This window comes from Belonocnema kinseyi, chromosome 1, assembly GCF_010883055.1.
Source record: "Belonocnema kinseyi isolate 2016_QV_RU_SX_M_011 chromosome 1, B_treatae_v1, whole genome shotgun sequence".
Taxonomy (NCBI): Eukaryota; Metazoa; Arthropoda; class Insecta; order Hymenoptera; family Cynipidae; genus Belonocnema; species Belonocnema kinseyi.
Window position 1 is genome coordinate 158970743 of NC_046657.1, and position 17356 is coordinate 158988098.

Genomic DNA, 17356 nt, shown 5'->3' on the forward strand with positions numbered 1-17356 from the left:
AGCTATCTAAGGATGGTACTATAGAACGCCACCTCAAGGTAGGCCTAGTGGCGCCATCTCTTGGTCAGGCCGGAAACTTATCAATCCACCCTCGTATGAGTGGCCAGCAAAGGTCGTCGCAGCTGCAGAGGAAAGGAACCTTGAGAAATTATGAAATTGAAAAATTACAGGTGCGAACTATTTAAAAGTTCCTTTCGTTTGTCGCCGTTTATCGCCATCGACGTATATCAGTTCTGTAGTATATAATTTGTTATTAACATATTCGTTACAATAGTAAATATTCTCCAGAATTCTATAAAATTATTACCAGCTTTAGGGCGACATGTTTTTGCTTACTTTGTCATCAACAGTGCAAATGTCGAAATCAATAACAATTGACTTGATTCAGCAATACGAACATGATGTTTATAGGGCATAACTATAACTTGTTTCTTTATACGGACTTGCCTGAACTCAATTCAATATTGCATTAAGCAATCGAATGTTAATTTATCTTAGGATATAAAATGGGAGGCTATTTTTAACGCAGTAGTTCAAATCAAATAAATCGTATAAATATTAATTTTTTTCATCTTTAATATTTTTTATTTGTTCTTTACATATTTATAAAATATTTTGGAAATTCTTATTTTATCATGGCCTAATGTGATCCTGTCATCCAGCCTCTAGAAAGGCAGCAAATTTTGTTGTTAGAAACAAAATGGCTAATAGTTTTGCGAGCAGGGCTGATTTGGGGCAGAAAATCTACTCGGAAGATTTTGTAAAGATAAATGATTGAGAATCAAGAGGCGTTCGAATCTTCAAAGTCAATGAGCTCAAATTAATTAAAATACTACAGGCCACGTCAAACTAAATCCCACATTTTCAGCCGAGCCAGTCTGGGAGATAAATTGCAGTCAATGTGATTAACCATGATTACAAAGATTAAAGCTTGATCCGAATAATGCTTTTAAAAAATCAAACATACTTGAAAAATTATTCACAATATACTTTCGAAGCGTTCAAATATTCCTCATCATTTTACCACCTTAGGTTAATTTTGAATGATAAATAGTATGTACATTTAGTTATTTAATTTATACATTTTGTATCAATAATAAACACTTATGTGAGTGAGATTTACGCATTTTATTGCCCGCTTTTTAGTTCCTAATGTAGTCGTTTACACGATAGAAGGGCGAATTTACTGTAATAATAAGCCTACGAGTATTATATCCTCATAATCGTACTGCGCGCCTGCACACTCACTATCGCCTCGCGCGCGAATATCAGCGAGTCAACCTAACCTAAATTCTGTGACGTGGTAATAACCTTGTGAATCATGACTTTGTTACATTTTTAAGGGGAAAAATTGATTTCGAGAAATTTATGAACAAGGTAGCAGATAGTAAAAATAAACTATTAGCCAATACTTTGGGCCCAGGGAGGAAGATAACCATCATAGTGTTGGAGAATTCCCCAAAGAGTAATCCTACGAATATTACTATTATTATTATACTGCGATAAAATTACGCTCACGAATTCAGCCATTACATCAGTGTGAATGTTAGTATTGAGAAATGCTGATAAGAAAACATTTTGTCGTACTTGTATGAAACAGCGGTTATGTCGAAAGTTTGAATTATTATTATCATGACGAATTTCCAGATCTGCAATTAAAGGTTGGCGAAGCGGAAATCGTACATACAAGCGATCTTGTGTAACATTTCCTCCATATGCCTCACGTAGAACTCCAGTAAGAACATGGTCACCTCGTAATTGTACAGAAACGTAGTTTCCGCTACTAGGAATAGGTACACCAACTGGTATTACTGGTACACTTCTTTGACGTAACGCTATAGCGCACCCTGTAAAAAATATAAAGATTTATAAAGTATTCGTAAACTGCAAAAATAAGCGCTCGAGCCCGGCCTGCAAATTTTGTTCAAACAATTCTCATAGAAATAATATTATTACACGTAATTATACTAAGATTCAAATTACGATTAGTTAAAATGACTGAAGATCATGTTCAAGAATGAAGTGAAGCTAATATTATTACTTCTCATAATGGCAATGCATAGCAATTTTATTTGTTAAAAGCAATCCAACATTTCTACATTTACATCACACATAGGAATCGTCGAATTCAATATACATGTTAATTCTCACATGTTCATTTACATTATGCATAGGAGATAATTGAATAATCCATTCATTTTCATTGAGAATATTGTAAATTTTTCATCATCGAAAATTCGTATGGCGACCGATTAGGAAAAGTCGAAACTCACACAATAAGTTTCACTGATGGCTTCTGAAAGACCACCCCCTAGTGACGTAATTCGTCTACTCTATAGACATACGCTTATGAGTTAATTTTACCGAGAAATCTACTCAAGTAAGAATTGCAGTTCAGTTAGGTTTTCAACTCTGCCATAGTTAATTTCAAGTTGCTATATTTCTTCTAAATGTTCATGAATTCTTCTGCAATGAAAAATTATGGATTCTAACATCAAATGTCCATCTTGTAATAAAACATTCTGAAAGAGAAAAAATTTATACACACATTTTTTTAAATCCCATGATAATAGACCACTCTCGGATCTTCCAGAATGATAAAAGGAATCATCTTGTCTAGAATTCAACGGTGTAGAGTTATATGGTATTTGATCAATCAATTTGTCCAGAGTTATACGCAGAAAAAACAAAAGATAAAGTTTACATCGATTCCAGGTGAAAGATTCACTGCAACAAACATTAACCTTGCCAGATAAACTTTACATGAATCACAGATAATTTCCGATTTTTAACCTTGCCTGGATAATCTTTCGTCTTATAATCGCTCCATTTTGATTCGAGATTCAGCGAGAAGTATGACGCCAGCGCTGTATATCGTCGATTAACTTCATTAAATTTGAGAGCAATGGGGATTCCCATCTGTCAATTGCTTTTTACGCTTTTTGCTAAATGGTAATAAGTTCTAATTCCTCTACAATAGTGTAATTTATTTCGGAGTAGTTATATTAGTAAGAACAAATTTTTTCGTGTTTTCTGTTGTTGATATTACCAGTTTCACCGAAATTTTCTCACTTCAGCGTGAAGCAATCGACGAGTTCAGAATTATTTTCCTAGCCTTGGTGAAACTTTCAACGAAATATGTCTAATTTTTAAACGTGCAAGTCTGTCCTGCAACAAATTTTAACTTTTGTTTTTTTGTGTTCTTTTAAATCTCATGTCCCGATTTATAGCTCGAATTCACTCATACTTTGCCGTTTTCACATTGCTGATTACCCAGGAGGAAAAGTCGGATCGTAGCCGCAGTTCACGACCGCCGCAGTACCACGCCAAATGTAATTCAGAATAAATACCAGTACTGTATGTTAGTACTGTGTCAACCATCGGCATAGTACTGGTTTGCTACTGGCTCAGTACTGACTGTCATTACTGGTAGAATACCGACGCCAGAATTCCGCCAATGTTTGGCGCAATATTGTTTTACAACTGGCTTAGTACTGACCGTCACTACTGGTGAAATACCAGCATAGAAGTGCCGCCAACGGTTGGCGTGATACTGGTAATCTACTGGCGCAGTACTGATACGTATTACTGGTAACATACTGACCCAAGAGTTCAACCAACGGTTGGCATTATACTGGTTTACAACTGGCCCAGTACTGACCTTTATTACTGGTGTAATATCGGCACGGGTGTTCCGCCAAGGCTTGGCGTGATACTGATATACTACTTTTGCAGTACTGATACGTATTACTGGTAAAATACTGAAACAAGAGTTCAACGAACGGCTGTCATCATACTGGTTTACAACTGGCCCAGTACTGACCGTTGCCACTGGTGCAATACCGGCACAGGACTTCCGCCAATGGTTGGCTTGATACTGGGTTGACTACTGGCGCAGTGCTGATACATATTACTGGTGAAAAACTGACGCAAGTGCTTAACTAATGATTGGCATCATACTGGTTCACAACTGGCGCTGTACTGACTTTTATTACTGCTGTAATTTTGGAGCAGGTGTTCCGCCAAAGGTTGGCGTGATACTGCGTCGACTACTGGCGTAATACGGATACGTATTACTGGTAAAATACTGACACAAGCGTTTACTAATTAAATACCGTAATCGGTGTTTCACCCGTGATTGGCGTAGTTCTGGCCACATAATAACTTCAAGTGCTGACTGACAACCAAGATAAGAGTACAGGCAATGGCTGGCGTGATACTGTGTCTACTACTGGCGCAAGAGTGGTATACATATCTGGTGAAATACTGGTACGGGCGTTTCGCCAGCGATTGGCGTATTTTTTTGTAATCGTCACTAATTTTATTTAAAAGTAGAATTCAAACAATGTTTTTTTAACGAACAATTGTATTTTTAATGTGAATATTTAAAACAGAACAGTTACTCATGTTCCCAGGTGGAAATGTCAGTAGTGTGCCAGAGTTGAACTCCGGCGCAGTACTGGCCCAGTACTGCACACCAGTACAGAGAGCCAGTGATTCGCCCAGTACTGGCAGAACGTTGGATGCACGACCAGGGCGGTGCTATTCCAGCAGTATAAAAATAGACTTAAAAAACATGTCTATAAATATTGTCAGGATGTTTTGAAATTTGGAGAAATTGAACATACAATTAAGGTGAAAACATTTTTTTTTCTATTACTTTTTTTAATAAAAATATTTGAAGTTCCACCTTCATGAAAAATTTTAAATATTCAGAAAATGTTATTATCAGAACTTTTAAAATGGTCTAAAACGCGAAAAAATAAAATATTACACGAAGAAAATTGTAGTCGTTTTAAATTGTTTATTTAAAAATTATTTTATTTATATTTCCGTGAACAGTTAGTTTATTTTATATCTATTTGATGTTACATGATGATAAAAAGATTAACGAGAAAAAAAGAATTAGGAAATTGTTGTTTTAACTTTTCTGAACTGTAGCTTATGCGGATGGCTTTTTCTTGGAGTTTCAACTTGTCGGTTTAGCGCAGTAGTTAGCACTCCCGACTGCTAGGCGATAGATTTAGGTATATAGATATAGGTTTGAAACCCCGTAGCGTTAAAAATATTATTTGTAATTTAATGAGTAAAAATGTAATATATGTATTCATTCTAAGCAGTGGCTTTAACATGTATTGACAAAATACTCGCAGTAAATTATTATTTATTTTTTAAATACCTTTTTTGCTATATCTTTAGATTATAGAAATAGTGGGTGATAAAATTAAACGAATAGTTTGAAAATTATATTTTTGTAATCATAGATAATATTCGAACGATATGCAGACGTATGATGATGAATGGATGGTCTTTAAAACCAGTACCTGCCCAGTACTAATCTGCAGTAGTGGCCCAATGGCGAACTTCAGTGCTCGCCCAGTATTACAGGTCAGTACCTCGCCGAGTTTGCAGTATTAGTTGAGCCAGTTCTGAGCCAATACTAACAGAGTGTGCAGTGCCAGTACCAAATGTAAGTACTAGCCCAGTACTGGATAAATACTGCAAGTCAGTACAGAACATTGTTATCATTGGGGATTTTACCGGAAGAAAGCCAGCAGTCCTGCCAGTATTTTAACAGTACCGCGCCAGTACTGAACTCCGACCGGCGGTACTGGCATGGTACTGTGCCGGTGGTAAATTTCCCCCTGGGTAAGGACGCCGTAGCAGACGACAGCTTTTATTCCATCGTAGGATAAGATTTCGCTAAATACCATGTAAACTTTAACAGCGGGAAATTTTACATGTAACGAAATTTAACTTTAGTTTTTCCTGTATAGAGTTTCAATGTGTAGAACCGACAGAGCCCCTTTTTATAGTTCTAAATATTACTAGTTATTGATCATTTTATTGCAATTGGTCCATATTGAAGAATGTTTCATTTGACATGAATTGCAGCTGTTCAAACATGGAAACTAAACGGGGAACAAACAACATTCTCAAAATTCGTCGCAAATCGAGCAGCAATAAAACTCAGTTGATAACCCAGTTGATAACCCAGTGGGCACAAAGTTTGGCTTAGTCTTTAGGACATCTTTACGACATCTTTAAGACATTTTTGCGATATCGTAAAGACAACTTCAGATCAGACGACTTATTTACGATATCGTAAAGACACCTTAACGGCATGGACATAGGATGTCGTAATGATGTCTTAAAGATGTCGTAAAGATATCGAAAAGACGTCGCCATATGTTGTGCCCACTGGGGAGTTCGGTTCAGTGTGTCCAGTTTCATTCTATTTTTCTAATCGAGCAGACGAAGTTATCTTCAAGCTATTTTTCTAAAAAGTCAAATCGAAAGTGGGAGTTATTCAGGCAAATTTTTCATGTCGAATGACGCTCCTGTATTTAATAATACTTGGAGTGATGTGATAAGATCTATCGTGCATCCACTTTTATGTTATTGGCACGTAAATAAAAACTGGACTGAAAATTTAAGCAAAGTTAGTGGAGTGTCAGAAAAGAAGAAAATTGTTTCTCAAACAGTGCGGGTATTGCAACAACAATCGTCTGTAGATGATTCCAAAATCGTCTACAAAAATAATTGAAGATTTAATGCAAAGCAATGAAACTGAAGCGTTCAGAATTTATTTTGAAAGATATTATGCAGAGCGACGAGAAATGTGGACTTACTAACACAGTTTGAGGCTTGGGATCAAGACGAACATGTACTTAGAGTTTTGCACAAGATGCATGCATCCACTGGTAACGTAAGAAATATTGAATTCTTCTGGATCCTTTTCTTGTCCTACCGTTTTCAATCTCCACAGCAGTGGAAGTTATCTCTTAAATTAAATCCCTTTCTAAACCTGGCGCCGAAAATATTTATGAGAATACTTTTGGATACTACAAAGCAACTAAGAAATAAAACTTTTTCAATCTCTTTTAATTTATCATATTTCGCTTCTTTTATGTACTATTTTTCAAATTATAATTAGGTATAAAGCTTTGTAAAACATAGCAACGATCATTTGACGATGTGAGGATCAATTTCCACACAGATGGCTGTGGCGAAAAGTAATTTTGATTCTGGAATGATCATAAAAATGTCATCAACGTATGTTATATATAATTGTATTTCAAAATTTAAAGTTGAAAGACAGTCAATTTTCAGAAGACTCATGACCATGCCCGCTATCACAGGAGAAAGAGGAGATCCCATGGACGACACTCCTTCCATCGTTTAATATTTTTTATTTTTAAATTTGAAATATGTAGATCTTAAACAAAACTCAACTGTATGTTAGAATTGCATTTAATCTCGGTATTAAAGTAGATGGAGCTATTTCATCACATTTGTTATTGATAATTTGTAGAGCTAGGTTTATTGGAATCGTGAGTTATAAGTTATGGAGGATAGTTAATAAGGTTAATAAAGTTAATAAGTTAACCACATCTAAATATATAAGAGAATAATTTTTAGGCACTTTGAAGGTTTGAATGTCATTGCCAGCTCCCTTTCACGATATAGTTCAATTTTTACTTTAAAACTTCTAGAATGTGAGCGAGATATTTAGCTAATTTAGAGGTTGAACTGTTGATGGTAGAAATAATTATTCCGAGAGGGTTACCAGTTTTGTCAATTTTTGGCAGTCCATATGCTCTGGGAATAACCGCTAAATTTGCTTTTAGTTCTTTGGTATCTACAGAGAAAATAAATGAATTGTGGTCCCATATGTTGATTATAGTGTTATTAGATTTTTCACTTGAAGCTGTATATTCAAATTTAACCTGATTAAAATGTTAGTTATCTGATAATAGAAGTAACATTTTGTCAATATATTCTGGTTTTTTTTTCATAGCAACTGGTGTGTTGTCATTATCTGATTTAAGAAAAATTATAGCAGGATTATTTCTGATAAATTGAACAGCTGGGTTCAAATTGAAATTTTTATGCAATTTTTGTTTGTTCACAATAGGAGAATTCCAAAATCTAAGGATAGTTTGAGAGAAATTAACTTTAATTTAATTTCATTTGTCTAGGTAGATTCTTGATACGAAATTCAATAGAAGTTAAAAAGTCATGTGAAGAAAAATGTTGTTTGTTAAAAGAATTAAAGGCAAAGTCTGCATCAAGAGAAACAATTTGGACTACTTCCTTTGGTATTATATAATCAGTTAAATTTTTAAACCAAGAGTGTAGCGTGTGAAAATTCACTTTTTGTCCAATTAATTTCTCTTGTTTATGATTGTTAAGTTTGGTGTTAAAAATTATTTTATGTTTTCGAAAAAGTTTATTGTAGTTAATGTTGTCAAAAATAAAAAAGTCATTAAGAATTCTAAAAGGTCAATTTCTAATTATTGCGTCATGTAAGAATCTCATTTGTTAAATTATGTCAAAAATTTTGCTATTTACGACCCTGATTTTCATGATATGGATTTTAATTTTAACAATTTTTGAAGGTCAATCAGTTCTGAAGTAGTTAAATAGATCGTAAAATCTAAGATTTTATGAACTGTTATTTTCTAAATGTGGTGAAATAATACCAAATTTGGCATCTCATCAAAAAATTTTATGATTTCTTATGATATTTATGAAAAATTTCCCTATAATTAATTAACAAATTTTTAACAGGCTTGAAAAGGGGCCACATTTGGTCCGAAACATTGCCCTTTTTCAAAAAAACTGTGTTTTATTTATTTTTTTTTATTTTACTGACCTTTCCATTCTGCAGACTATTTTATACAATACAAGTTAGTTTTTGAAATGGAAAGAAAATGAGCTGTCACTTAAAAAATATATGGATATGCATTTTTTCTTAACCGAAATCAAAATTAACATGTATCCTTGTGCATTTTATAATAGCTTTTTAATTTAATACAAAAGATCCTATTTAATACCCGTGCGCAGAAGCCGGTTATCGACTTTTCTTTCAAGTTCAAATAATTAATTTTAGAAGTGTTTATGGTGTCGAAAAACTTGTTGGGTGATGTCTGATAAAAAGTGAAATCGAATTGATTACTGACTAATCGTAGCGTTTATAAATAATAAGAGGTGCATCAAGACAGTAAATCTTTTAGGTTACGTTTTTCCTGCTTCAATGTATTTTTGGACAGTTTTATTTAGCTGGAGTACATGCATATTATAAGTTGGCAACCCTTCTTTCACGCTTTTTCCGAAGCGAAATTTTCGCCCCCCCCCCCCCAGTTCCACGCACGTGTAACTAACCTTCCGCTCGTAAAACATACCTCAACATCGAAACTTACTGTTGTGTATAATTACTATGATTGTTTATATTATCATATAATTAATCTACATGTAGACTTACTTGTAAAATTAAGAAAGGCTATGTAGACGAAGAATAAAATTGCGAGCTTCATTTTCTTCAAGATGTTGACAGTTATAGAGAACGGGAAACTAATTTTAAAATGACACAAATGGTACCTGCTTAATTATATTATGTATAATTGAGTGGAAGGACAAGGACTTTTATTCTCATATCTTATATTTTTGCATATCTGCTTGATTTATTGCTCAAACAACATCCAGAACTTTTTCACTGTTACATTTGCATATCAAATATAGATTAGTAGTATTAAATTATCTTTTTCTTAAGAAAAAGGAAAGAAAATTAAATAAACTTCTTTAAGCTTATATTTGAAGTATTGTTACAAAAACTTGGGAAATTTTAGGAGGCAACACATCCAAATAGATGGTTTTCCTGCTCACATATTACCTAACTTTCAGTCTAAACTTTTCGACTGATTTTTCGTATTTAAAAAAATTAATTATTGTAAAATTTTCAAACACAAATTTAAGAATAAATTGTAGACAGCTTTTCACAATATTTCGCAATGAGATTTCTTCAAGTTTAAAAAGTAATTAAAACTTAAGTACAACGAAATTCTTAAAAGAACACATACAAATACTTTCATTCGAAAACAAAGTAAATAGAAAAATTATAAGATAGGAAAGAAAAAGGAAAATGACTTTTTTGTTTTTATTAAAATACTTAAATAAAAATATTTCTACCACCGAAATAGTTATTCGAAGTAAATGAACAAAATTTTGTTTAGTTCAACCATAGAACATGGTCGTTATAGGTACATGAAGATATTTTGTTGAACCAACCAAATTTTTTAATTGCTTTAATTAAAAGATTTGGTAAATAGATTCTTGAGTTAATTCAACAACAAAATGTTGTTGGACCAATCAAATATTGGGTTGAATCAACACTGGCAGGCTTAATAACATGTTTGGAAAAATACTTGATGGGGAAAATTTAAATGTAGAAAAGACCAAGATAATGAGTTTAAGCAAAGGAGGGGTAAGAAAAAATAAGAATGAACTGGGAGATAGATGGGAGCAAAAATAACCAGATACACAATCATGCAAAAAATGCTCCCAAAGGGAATCAGTTGTTGAGTCAGCCATTTAAAAATATACAATTAAAAAAATTTTCCAACAATTCAAACTGTTAGTCACCCTTTTAGATGAGTTAGGGGGGAGGGGTATTTTCGATTTTATTATTTTTCTCTCTTTGTATCGTTAAAAAAAATCTGCAAAAATTTCCAGAAATTTTTTTAATCATTCTCAACGAGTAGGATTTAAAACAAAAATTGGGGAAAATTCAAACTCAACAAAATTTTTCAAAATATGTTTTGGCATTTTTGTGTGTGATAAAACTGAAGTACTACCTTAGTTTTTTAACACAGAATATGCAGCTAAAGAGCTATTATTGCGAATGTTTCGAGATTTTTAAATTTGGGGGATCTTAGTCTAAAAGATTAAAAACAGTAATTTTCACATTATGGTGGTCCATATTTATACATGTAACAGTTCAACTTTCGATTTTTGGTCAAGAGCCTCAATTTGGGGCTTTAAAATTGAAAAAGTTCGAAAAAAACCATGCACTTGTTATAAGCTTTTAGTGTATTAAAGTATAGTCTCCTTTTAAGGAGTATTCAATAAATAATTTCCAATATAATAACCTTTAATTTTAACACCCCCAATCCCCTTTTATTATGCCCCGAAATTGTCATTAGTTTTTAAACTTTTTATCTCTCAAAAATCGGAAAAGGTTATTATTTTCTGGAAATAATGAGATTATACTGTATATTAAGCGACATGGTTTAGGATATTCGAAAAATCTAAACTTTTCTTTGATTGTATCAATAATTGCAGAAAAGAGTAACTTCTCAAAATTTAAAGAGAAAAAAATTATGTAGAAAATTTCCGAATGCCATTCAAATAAAATATAGCTCTCGAAATTCGTTAACTGTTTCATTAATTTCAGAAAAGAATGAATTTTCTTGCTTTACATGGGAAAGAATTGATTGAGCAAATAAAAATTGTTTAAATGGTTACCAGATATCCTTCAAAAGTATAATTTCTGTCAATATTCTTGAACTGTGTCATTAATTCCATAACTTTAAAACGTAACTATCTGAAAGAAATCTTATAACAATGTTTGCTATTTCAACATTCATAATTAATATAGTCGGTTAGAATTTGGTTAAATAGTGTAAATATAGCGTACTTACTAAACCTTACAATTAGAATATGAAAACTTAATATCTTGAGAACAAGAATTGATATATTTAATGCCAAAGATTGATATCTTATGTATTCAAACGTAGAATAATAATAATTGATAATATTATCAAATAATATAAATGCAATTACAGAAATTAATAGTTTGATGTAGATTTCACATATAAAATTTTAATGTACAAACTTAATATAGTCTATGAGAAACCGAAAAGAAATAAGAAATATTGTTATTTTCTGTAATAGACGCTAACAGAAATTGTAAGCTTCAGTTGAGGAATTGCAAATCACTACATCAAAAAATCTGAAACAATCTCGCGAGGTTATTTGAATCCGACGATCATATCCCATAGCCGAGAGCTCACGATGTGTATCAGTGAACTTCGTGTTTCCCGCTAAACTGATCAAGAGTCATATATAGACGCGTGTTATCCAGTTTGATTGAAAAAAAAAACGAAAAACCTATAGATATTTTTGAATTTAATTAAATCCCAGTTTTGACCTTATTAAAACAGAATACTTTCCCGTTTATACTTTAAACTTTAAATGTTTCTAAGTCGAGCCATAGTACAGCGGCATTTTCATATTTCGCGCCTTTAAAGTTGCATTCGGATCGGCCATTCGGTCAAGTCCGTGCATCTTCGGATCAAGTTTATCATAGTTACCATGGTTTCGTTCGGAACTTCAAATGGATACAAGTGTCAAAAAATATAGGTTATGTTATGTAGTAATTACAAATAATAAAAGTGGTTTATTAATAATGAAGTGAGACTTGTGGACTGAGAAATAAACGCCAATTTTCTTCTGTGCCAATAACATTATGGAATGGCTGCTGAGTGACAAATACTATAATTTGGTAATAATATTGTGTACTTTTAGTGCGCGAAGAGTGAATTGTGTTTAACGCTTATTTGCGGCATAAAAAAGGTATGTTATGGATAGACAGGATTTGTTTTAAATAAAGTGAATAAAATATTACAAGCAACAATTTTTAATTCACATTACCTACAATTACTTATAGCGATTTCAGTAAAAAGGTGAATCCGAGCATAACATCGAAATAATGAGAGATCGGCCCGGCATGTTTATTGAACTTTCAATTGATTATTGTTTACCAAAGAAACGTTTTGTGGTCTTGTATGTTTATTACTGACAGTGTCGGCAGTAATAATTTAAACAATAATTTCTTAATTATAATTTAACAATCATTACTTATTAATAAATTTAATAACTAGCTTATTATTTCTGAAATTAATAACTGATTTCCATTGTTTTTCCATTCCATTGCCTTTAGAATTTATTCTAATTAATTTTTATGATATAGGTGTATCAAAAAGATATCTCGAGGCAATTTAACGTTCCTGAATTTAAATTATCAATTATTTAGGGATTTTTTCGTATTTTAGAAAATGTTTTCTCTGGAAATCACCGGAAAATTTGGTTTGATCAACCATTAAAATAAATCAGAGACTCGTTGGCGATAGAATTGTTTAAAAAGTTTATCTAGACAAGATAATTTAGCCCAGAATTTTTATTCCATTTTTGTTAGAAATTATTCTATTTTCGAAATCGCTATCTCTGGATCCGATTTCCAAACTGGCATTTGATCAGCCTTTAAAATTCATTCTAATTCATTTTTATGATATAGGTAACAATGGATCTATCGGTTGACGGTTCGATAGTGGTCTGAAAAATTTGTGGAAGTTCAAGTTTTTCGAAGCAGTCAAAAACGTTTGTTAATGCCTGTTGTTTTAAGCATGTGATCTAATTAGTGAAACTACTGTGAATAACTTGTATGTGAGTGATAATTAGTGGTAAAGAGTGAAAACTCAAGTCTTTTGTGTAAAGCATTGTATTTGATAAATTGGAAATGTCAATAGAAGGCTTAAAAATATACCGGGTGGATAAGAAATCGGAGGCAACGTGCCGTCCGATTAAAGTCATATTTATGGAAGCAAAGGGATTACTATAAGAAAATAAAAGCTGAGCTTCAGGAACTTCAAGATAAAGGACAAACAAATAAAATTATTCCATTTGTCGACGGAGCACCAACGATTGTGGATTCCAAAATTTCAAAAAACGGAAAACCTCTTCTTCAAGGAAATTAATATCCTCTTTGGCTAAAATCTCTGTTTATTATGAAAATGTTCGAGGTTTGAGAACGAAACTGCAAGATCTTCGAAATTCTATAGCTGTGTCTTCGACTTCTTGGGACATTATAGTTTTGACAGAGACTTGGCTACATAAACAGTCGAGTAAATCTTTGTTAAAATTAATATCGATCATAGGGATTATTTGATAAGTTCTATATATATACACACCCGCGACCTCACCAATCGACACTTTTTCTAAACACACTGCCACAATTCAGGAGGTAATCACTTCATATGCTATTACAAAATTATTATTATTAGGCGATTATAATTTGCCTGGAATTTGTTGGCATAATGATGATATGGGTGTTTCGATAGATAAACAGCCCTCTGTTAGAGGTGCAATATTAAATGCCGCCGAAATTATAACTGAAACTTATGGTTCTTTGAGCCTTAATCAAGTAAATGTTGTTCAGAATCTCAATAATAATCTTTTAGACTTGGCATTTTCAAATATTATGTCTTCTAAGGTCCAAATTGTAATTGACCCGCTGACTCGTTGTGACAACTTTCATCCACCCTTAGAAATCAATTTTCAATTACATGAAGATTTCTCTTTTAAAAAAGCAGTTTATTTAAAGTATGATTTTGAAAAAGCAAATTACCCGTGTGTACTAGAATATCTTGCCAAAGTATATTAGTATGAAGAGTTGCAAAATGAGATTATTGAAACGTCAGTTGAACACCTATATTATCATTTAAATTTTATAATGCAAAAATGCGTCCCGATAAAACAGGTTTTCCCTTCCACATACTAAAGATGGTTTAACCGGGAACTAAAAAATCTAATTTTTTTAGAGAAAGAAGCGCACAAAGCATACAAAAACTGTCAGACTATACACAATTATGAAATTTTTAGCTCACTCAGAGCTAAGGGTAATACTCTCAATAGTTTTTTACATTATGAATATATATAGAAAATCGAGAATGAAATAGAGAACAACATAGGGACCTTCTGAAATTTCGTGAACCAAAGACAAGACAAAGCAACAACCCCAACAAACATAATTCACAATAATGTTAAAATGGAAGAATGTAAAGAAATAGCAAATGCATTTGCTGATTATTTTCAGTCAGTTCATTTAAATTACGATCCGATAGATCGTCGGACCGATAACAACTATAATGTTAATCTTACTGCTATAGAAATATCCCCACAATTAGTTTATACAAAAATGATGAACCTGAACCCAAACAAAGGTGCAGGTTCAGTTCTCTCTAAAACTTTAAGTATTATTTTCAATCAGTGGCTGTGCTCAGGCGTATTCCCGAAGCGCTGGAAGGTCCCTATATTGACTCCAATACACAAGTCTGGTCCCAAACAGAATGTTACGAATTATAGACCTATCTCTGTTCTGAATGTTGCCACCAAAATTCTAGCCAACATAATCGCTGACGTTCTACAAAATTCTTTAAAACATATTCTGGTGATGGAATCTGGTTTTCAGGTAGACTCTATTTATACCGATCTTCAAAAGGCGTTTGAGGTCTTGGTCACAATTTACTTTTAAGTAAAATAAAAACTTATGGGATTACTGGTCCACTGTTGAGATGGTTTGACAGCTACAGCATCAGCGATTTAGGTATAATTTTTTACTTCGCTCTCACATTTATACAGCACATTAATAGCATAATTCTTAAAGCATCAAAAATGCTAGGTTTCATACTCCGAATGTCTAGAGATTTTTGCCAAATCTCAACATTAAAAACTCTATTTTTATCAATAGTACGTCCCATTTTAGAATATGCGTCTACAGTTTGGGTTCCGTATAAAATTGTATACAAGGATAAAATTGAATCTGTGCAGAACCGATTTTGGAGGGTATTAGCGTTTAAACTTAAAATTATGAAAGAGACTGATTACCTTCAAACTGTTCCTGAAATGGTGAATCTAGAATCCCTAGAATGTAGAAGATATCAAGCTGGACATAAATTCCTGTACAAGATTCTAAATAATCTCATAGACTGCCCGAAATTATTGCGACAAACTCCATTCAAAATACCATCTAGAGCTCATCGACCAGATGGTGAACTATTTCGTATAACTGACCCTAGAACTGACAATGGAAAGCATACCACGTTATCAACTATTTGTAGATCATTTTATTCAGTGAACAAAATATCATACGATATTGACATATTCAGTCAATCTCTTAGTGAATTCATTGCATTAATTTAAAGCGATCTATTGCATGTATTAGGCTACTAAATGAGATATAATGGCAATGTTTACATACTTAATCCACTATGTCTTCATTCTCGGTACATTTGCTAATCTTTATAGAACACTCTTATATATACGAGGTGTGTTCAAAAAATAATGTGTAATCCCCCTCAGATATAATACACTTGTGCCAACGCTTTTTCCAATCATCGAAGCACTTCTGATAATCATTTTGTGGTATAGCCTTGAGTTCTTTCAGCGATGCAGTTTTTATCTCCTCAATCGTTGAAAATCTATGGCCTTTCATGGGTCTCTTCAGTTTTGGGAAAAGAAAAAAGTCACTGGGGGCCAAATCCGATGAATATGGAGGCTGAGGCATGACTGTGGTACAGTTTTTGGTCAGAAAATCTTTCACAAGCAACGATGAATGAGCAGGTGCATTATCATGATGCAAAAGCCACGAATTGTTTTTCCAAAATTCCGGACGTTTTTTGCGTATCGCCTCTCGCAAATGGCGCATAATTTGAAGGTAATACTCCTTATTGACCGTACGACCTTGTGGTAAGAATTCATCATGCACTATGCCACGGTAATCAAAGAAGACAGTGAGCAAAACCTTCACATTTGACCGAACTTAACGTGCTTTTTTCGGTCTTGGAGACTCAGGATGCTTCCACTGAGACGATTGGGCTTTAGTTTCGACGTCATAAACATATACCCACGATTCATCCCCAGTTATAACCCTTTTGAGAAAATCAGGATCATTATTGACTGCATTCAACATCTCCTGAGCGATGATCATGCGATGGATTTTTAATCAAAATTAAGCAGTTTTGGAACAAAATTTCGCTGACACACGTCTCATGCCCAAAACGTCCGAAAAGATAGCATGGCATGAGCCAACCGTTATGCCGTCCAGGGCGAGTTTCGTCTTCGACATCCTCTCGGCCTTATTCGAACAGCTTGTACCACTTATACACAGTTTTCTTACTCAGAGTAGACTCATTATATGCAACTGTCAACATTTCAAGAGTCTTAGAGCACTGGATTCCATTTTTCACACAAAATTTAATGCAAGCTCTTTGCTCCATTTTTTTCGAAAGAAGAAAATCGCCGAGCACACCAATCCCTTCTAACCTTTTACGTCCCAGCCAGAAAAACAACACGAGCTATATAGTCAAAACTGTAACATATGATCGTGACGAATGTACCAACACGACAAAACAAAAAATTTAAAACTTGAATGTACGTAGCCCGCGAAAATTGAAGAGTCACCTTACTTTTCGAACACACCTCGTGTGTATATATATATATATATATATATTCTTTTCTTTTTAATTAAGTCTCATATGTATAATACTGTGTAACCCAATGTTCAAAAGGTGTAAACCGTAAATAAACTAAACTAAAAGATATCGCGAGGCAATTTAACTTTCCTGAACTTTAATCAATCAATTACACAGGCCAACAATTCTCAGAACCAGAGACCAGACCTACTATACCCGAAGGTTTTTGCTGCGCTGAATCCGAATCTGACCTCAGAAAAATT

At 33.3% G+C, this 17356-nt stretch overlaps 1 protein-coding gene across 5 annotated transcripts in view; it reads right to left on the minus strand.

Moving 5' to 3' along the window:
• Nucleotides 1–17356, minus strand: part of LOC117170609 — a 108142-nt gene that overhangs the window by 49689 nt on the left and 41097 nt on the right. For 4 of the 5 annotated variants that reach the window (XM_033357493.1, XM_033357502.1, XM_033357521.1 and 1 more), the window contains one exon: nt 1588–1847. The exons of the other annotated variant lie outside the window; for it this stretch is intronic. In XM_033357493.1, coding sequence (XP_033213384.1) covers nt 1588–1634 — 47 coding nt within the window. In that variant the 5' untranslated portion in view covers nt 1635–1847. The remainder of the gene's footprint in view (nt 1–1587; nt 1848–17356) is intronic. 5 annotated transcript variants of the gene reach the window in all.